At 34.3% G+C, this 7126-nt stretch overlaps 1 protein-coding gene across 1 annotated transcript; it reads right to left on the bottom strand.

The window, feature by feature from the left end:
* Positions 1 to 1350: 1350 nt before the first annotated feature.
* On the bottom strand, positions 1351 to 2367 carry LOC146887921 (uncharacterized). Its single transcript, XM_085670466.1, has one exon. It carries the CDS (start codon positions 2365 to 2367, stop codon positions 1351 to 1353), a length of 1017 nt encoding a protein of 338 aa, XP_085526592.1.
* Positions 2368 to 7126: the final 4759 nt, after the last annotated feature.

The following is a 7126-nucleotide window of genomic DNA, read 5'->3' as shown; positions in this document are numbered from 1 at the left end:
GTCTCATGATCTCTTACAGCTGGTGGTGTATCTACTTCCAAGCTTCTAGACTCCTTCTCCGAGTTGTTCCACTTCCACTCGCTTTCTTCATCAACTTGAACATCTCGACTCATAATCAACTTCTTTGTTATTGGGTTGAACAACCTATACGCCTTGGTTTTTTCATCATACCCAATAAACACGTACTTCTTACTCCGATCTTCAAGTTTGTTCCTTTGTTGAGCTAGAACATGACCATAAGCAATGCTGCCAAACACTTTGAGGTGAGACACACTCGACTTTCTTCCACTCCAGACTTCTTACGGTGGCTTCTCGTTCAGCTTAGCATGTGGACATCTATTTTGCACATAGATGGCACATTGCACTACTTCCACCCAAAACTCCTTATGCACATTCTTGCTTTTCAGCATTGTACGAACCATGTCAAGTATGGTTTAATTTTTCCTCTCAACTACTCCATTCTGTTGGGGTGAGTATGGTGCTGTCAGAAATCTCCTTATTCCTTGCTCCCCACAATACTTCATGAGTTCGGATGAGATGAATTCCCCTCCTCGGTTAGACCTAACAGATTTGATAGGCATGCCGGTCTCCTTTTCAACCATTGCTTTGAACCTTTTAAACACTTGGAACACCTCGGATTTCTCCTTCAAAAAATACACCCATGTTTTTCTTGAAAAATCATCTATGAAAGAAATGAAATACCTTTTTCCACTGAAAGATTTAGGTGTAATTGGTCCACAAATGTCTATGTGAATTAATCTGAGTTGTTCATTTGCCCGGTACTCGGTAGTCCTTGGAAATGAGGTCCTCGGATGCTTCCCGAGCACGCACTCTTCACAAAATTTCTTCTCAAACTCCACAGTCGGGAGTCCTCGCACCATCTCCTTTTTCACCAACTCGGCAAGTCCACCAAAATGCACCATCAGCTGACCCATGCTCAATATGGTTCTCTTGAGATTGGGTACATAGTACATGTAACATCCCTGGCTACCCCTCCTCGGGCCCCAGAGGCTGTCAGGTTACTACAACCCAATGCACCCCAACCCCTCACCCTTCTCCGCCCATTCATACTGGGTGGGTTGTTGCCAGTGGGAATCGAACCCCCAACCTGACCTTTAACACCTCTGGTTCACCAGCAGATGCTACCAATTGCGCTGCAGCGCAATTGGTAGCATCTGCTGGTGAACCAGAGGTGTTAAAGGTCAGGTTGGGGTTTCAATTCCCACTGGCAACAACCCACCCAGTATGAATGGCGGAGAAGGGTGAGGGGTTGGGGTGCATTGGGCTGTAGTAACCTGACAGCCTCTGGGGCCCGAGGAGGGGTAGCCAGGGATGTTACAGTACACATCTCTAATTTCTCCAACTCGGTTGTTCTTTTTGCAGGTACCAGATTATACCTCGACCTTTTACTGCCACCTTTGATGCATCACCAAATGATACGTGTCCAGCCTCAACTTTGGTGAGCTCCTTAAAAAGATTCTCGTCCCCGCACATGTGGTTGCTTGCTCCTGTATCAAGGTACCAAACTGAGTTGTCAGAACATCTCAGACTTAGCTCGGCACCTGATCTCCTGGACATCATCAGTATTCCTTCTTCCTCAACATCCTCAGAAAGGAGGTTTGTTTCCTTCTTGCTTTCAGATCGGTAATCCTTCGCGAAATGTCCAACCTTTCCACAATTGTAACATTTGACTCCTGAGAAGTAGTCTTTGGCAAAATGACCATACTTACCACATTTGAAGCACTCAACTCCTGAGTTGTTTGATTGACCTCCTCGGCCTCTACCACCACGACCTCCACCTTGTCCTCGGCCATGCCAGTTTTGTTGGCCGACTTGTTCTTGACCTCTTCCATATCCTCCTCTGCCTCTACCACCCTGGCCTCGAGTGTTCTGAGTATAAGGAACCTTTTTCTCCCTAATGGTTGTCTTTGCTTGGAGTGCTTGATCAAGGGACTTCTCCTTCTTCTTCCTTCTTCGTTGCTCATGCGCTTCAAGCGACCCAACAAGCTCTTCCACCGAGAGCGCTGTCAAGTCCTTGGATTCCTCTATTGCGCAAACTATATTCTCGAAGTCGTCGGTTAATGACCTCAAGATTTTCTCCACCACTCGGCAAGCGGGCAACGTCTCTCCATTTCTACCGAGCTGATTCACTACGGTCTCAACTCGGGAGACGTACTCGACAACCCCTTCATCTTCCTTCATCCTCATCCTTTCAAGCTTGCCTCTAAGAGTTTGAAGTCGGACTTGTTTCACACGGTTATCCCCTTTGTATGCCTTCTCCAGAATATCCCACGTTTCTTTTGAAGACATAATATTTGCTATCTTCTCAAAGCCGAACTCATCAACAGCTCGATACAGCACGTACATAGCCGTTTTGTCCTTTGCTCGTGTTGCTTTTAACGTAGCAAGCTAGGCTATCGTCATTTCTCTAATGTCCTCTGGTTCTTGGTGCCCATTTTCGACCACCTCCCATACTTCTTGGGAACCAAGGAAAGCTTTCATTTGCAAGCTCTAGTTATCATAGCTGACACCTTTTGATAACTTTGGCAGGGGCATGCTGTTAGCTAAGTTGGCCATCTCGATCAAACTCTCTAACTAACTCAAACACTCAAGCTCTCAAGCTCTGATGCCAATTTGTTGAAAAACAAGTCTCTCTGGATAAACACTCTTTGTATTTAGATTTGTTGTGTTTGAAATGAAGCACTACATGGTCGTTTTATGGGCCTTTGGACATGACCCTTCAACTACATTCATTAAATATAACTACTACCTAACTCATAATTAATGAACTCTATTGCATGCTTAATCATAGCTAGACCCACTCTTTGTACGACTTGTGTTGTCCTTAACTAGTGTTCACCTCCCATAATTGTTTTGGCAGCCTTGGAAATTTCATTTTTAAGCAGTTCAGCTGTAGAACTTTTCACCCATATAACAATCAAAATTAGATAGGACAATGTTGTTTCTATATATGAACTTGGTCAGTTCTGTCTTGTCCGTGCCTTTAGTTCCAACTATTGAATAAATGCACCAGTGTTTCTCATCCGAGAGTAATTGGGCCATCAAAAACTCCAGGTCTTCATAACAGCCGACCATTGTGATTCATTACCAGGTGGTTGTGTCTTTCTACACAATGACTCGGACAGGGATCGACGTTGAGTCAGACCATATGCCTTTCTACTTCTCCAAGCATCTTTTATTTTCTGTTATCCTCTTCATCTTGTCCATGATGTGAAACCGCGCCTTGGAATCCAAGATGTTGTTTAGTATTGTCATATGCTTCAATTGGTTGAAGCTATTTTCTTTAAAATATACACTATAATTGTTTTACTTGTTTTACTTTCTTCCAGTTGGGGAATGTTGTGAATTGCAAAATATTGTTTTATTGTTATTTATTTTTGTGTCTCCTTTTATCTACATATAAATACTACCTTGGTGCATGGTTAAGGACGGTTCAACAGTTTATAAGGCCTAAAACAAATTTAAAAAATGAGGCCTTTATTTAAAAATTTATTTTTGAATTTTTTTTATGCAAAATTATTTATTAAATTGTCATAATTAATTTTATTTAACATTTCTTTCTTAGTGAATAATAGGACTAGTATGTTTAATATTTTTTTAGATAAGTTTTTATTATCTTTATATTTGAGAAATTTCTTTCGGCTCAAACAACTGACACTAGAATTCTTAAAATTATTATATAAGCATTTGTAAAAGAATTTATTCTTTTTATATATAATTTCTCTTAAGATATTTAATTCTGAAATTAAATCAAATCCATCAATATCCAACAAATTACCATGTTTTAAAGATTTTTCAAGGTTTAAGCATTTATCTTTCAAAAATGAAATATCTACACATCGCAATACACAAGACATTTGCTCTTTTTGTTCATAGCTCCTTTTTGAATAGCTTGATTCAAATTTTATAGTTAAAATATCTATATATTTTTATATAAAATAAAAAATGATAATATATAAAACACTACTAAAGATAAATATATAAAACGAATGAAGTAAAACAATAAAACTTGGTTCTGGTTGTCAAGAAAATAAATTTGATAGTAGACTTGTATTATCTTCAAGTCTCAAGTCTCTTTTTCGTTCTTAAGTTCAACTTTTTTTCACAAACTTTCAAAGTTGTTTATTTTAAGATTAATCATTAATAAAAAGAATTAAAAAAAATATTGTTCTTTTTTTTCCTAAACTTGAATTATCTTTTTACAGAAAACTTAACTTTGAATTACGCTCAAATTAATCTATTATTAACAAAAAGACTAAACCATAATCTAATTAATAATTTTGTAAAAAAAAATAAGTTTCTCCCCAATATATATGCAAAAAAAAAAACTCTCGAAACTCGTAATCTAAAAGTACCAACAAATAAAACTAGACAAAAGAAACACATTTATAATTTGAATACAAATTCAAAATAGAATAAAAATAGCAACAACTATAATAGAAAGAAAAAAACATACTAACTAGAAATGAGAAATAAAGATGAAAAAATTGGTATACATGGACAACATGAGATTAAAGAGATTGAAGAGAAGAAAATAAAGTAAGGAGACATAAGAGAAGTTATAGAGATAAAAGAAGAAAATAGAATCCAAATAAATTATAAGAAAATAAAGATAGCTAATCATTCTTTTGTAAACAAAATTATAATTTACTAAAAAAATGTTTTAACTATTATCAATTTTACTACCAATAAAAATTAACATACACTAATAATAACTTAATTAAATTTTATTTCCAAACATAAACTTATAATTATTTTAATAGAGCTATATTAGTAATAAAATATTTTTTTTTTGTCCTTTTTTATCTTAAACATAATTTTATAATTAGTTTAAGAAAGGTATATTAATTAGTACTAAAAATATATTGAGGCCTTTTTTTCTTAAACATAATTTTATAATTAATTTAATAGAAAATATTAGTAGAAAAATTTCTTTTTTTAAGGCCTTCTTATCCTTAAGGCCTAAAACGATTACTTTACTCACTTTACCCTTGAGTCAGTCTTGTGCATGGCATGGGAAAAAACACAACAAAACAACAACAAATACTAGAGTTTTCAAAAGTGTTCTTCTTTTCTTCTCTATATTATCTTTAAGATAGTAGTGTTCATAAGGTGTGGAGATCCTTTGCTGCACTCGATCGATCTGATGGGTTGTTGTATCTTGGGAGAGAAACACATATGATCTGAAACACATATGTTTGTGTATTGTGTATTTGTATGCATGTCTCAACCCAGGCTATTTCTATCCTTATCTCATTTATCTATTATTGTTATAAGTATTATTATGTCTCTAATGAATATTCTTTGATTCATATACATGTCTATTATTATTGCTCTAATTATTATTATTATTATAATAATTTTATTATTAACAGTATTATTTGTTTAATCATTGTCTAACATAAATATACGGGGGAATGTTGCGGTTAAGGAATCACAATAATCGGAGAGTGGATCTTATTCATCTTCGGTCTTCAACTACCTCTAAGTTTGTCCCACATGAATAGGTGACCTAACCTTGTATAATAATTCAATCTAATAATTTTTTTAAAAAAATGACAAGTCATTCAAATAACTCAAAATCAAGAAACTTGGTTGCATGAATCAGTTTATCAAGAAGATCTTCTATCGAGACACAGAACCTTCCCCCAAGGAATCAAAAGAACTCATTTTCAATAAACTTAGGGAGAAATCATGGAGTGCAAAACACATTAAAGCCGGTAAAAAAGTTCGAGGAGATTGACTTCTCCATAGAAGGAGTGTCATTCCATTTATTGGAGTACTCACAGCCTTTTGATTTGACATATTGCTACTGAACTTTGCCATTATACACATGGTAAAGTTTGTAAAATTTTATAGATGTATTTTTGGTTGCGTTACAAATTTCATTGCATATAATGAATAACCTTGGATTAAAATACCCATCATGTAAATGAATTAGAAAGATTAGGAATCGAAAAGTATATGAATCACTAAATGAAAATAGTTTAAATCAAGGAAATAAATAGATTTTTTATTTAATAAGAAAAAATAATGTATATATAAAAAATATGTATAAATATATAATTTGGCACTCCTGAATATTTTGTCCAAAGTTCCGCCATTACTCATCCATGTATAGCTTATAATGGCTCATTTATGGCTTTTATTTTAACTTTTGCATATGCAGTGTTTGAGATTTCAAAAGGTTTTTTCCCAGGGAAGGGGGTATGATAATTAAAAACAAACTGCGCTCATCCTTCTTCTTCTTTTTTTCATTTTTTATCTCTATTTTTTTTTTCTTTAAAATTAATGTTTGAAAATTTTTAAAGAAAGAATTATTTAACCTTTTTTATTTACCATTAAATAATCATCTTTTTATTTTTATTTTTCAAAAATAAATTTATTCACCTAGATAAAATTGGATGTTAACACCAATGTATGATAAGCTGTATACAAAGGCATTGACAACATATACACCCCTTGGCATTTTCTTCAAATGTAAGTTTTTTCTACACCTTAACTACATTTGTTTCATTTTACCTTTGATAAATAATAAAAGTCACATAGATTATGAAAAGACAATTACGACTCTTTGTTGGGACTATTGTGTCTGAGGTATATATTGTCATTGTTTCACTTCCATCGAGTTGGGGAATGTTTTGGTTAAACAATCATAGGAATTGGAAAGTGATCTTATCTACTGGTTCATTTTAGATCTTCAGACACCCTTAAGCCTGACATAAGGTGTTATAATGTTGTATGCAAAACTATAATTTAAATTATAATTTTGTATGCAAAATTATAATTTAAATTATAATGTTGTACGCAAAATTATAACTTAAAATTATAATTTTGTACGCAAAATTATACCTTAAAATTATAATTTTGTACGCAAAATTATAATATTAGAAGTAAGAGTTCTGGTTTTAGCTAGTTTGTTGCTGCAAGTGATCCTAATATTTTTTTACAACAGAAGAAAAGTACACAGCTAATAGATGGCTGCAACTAGTTGTGTGGTTGACTTATCAGTTTATCAAGAAGATCTTCTACGGAGACACAAAACCTGCCCCCGAGGAATCAAAAGAACTCATTTTCAAGAAACTTAGGGAGAAATCATGGAGTG

This window comes from Vigna unguiculata, chromosome 3 (genome assembly GCF_037176805.1).
Source record: "Vigna unguiculata cultivar grain cowpea cultivar isolate G323 ecotype 2 chromosome 3, ASM3717680v1, whole genome shotgun sequence".
Taxonomy (NCBI): domain Eukaryota; kingdom Viridiplantae; phylum Streptophyta; class Magnoliopsida; order Fabales; family Fabaceae; genus Vigna; species Vigna unguiculata.
The sequence above is the reverse complement of the archived record's forward strand: the minus strand, read 5'-3'. Positions and strand labels throughout refer to the sequence as shown.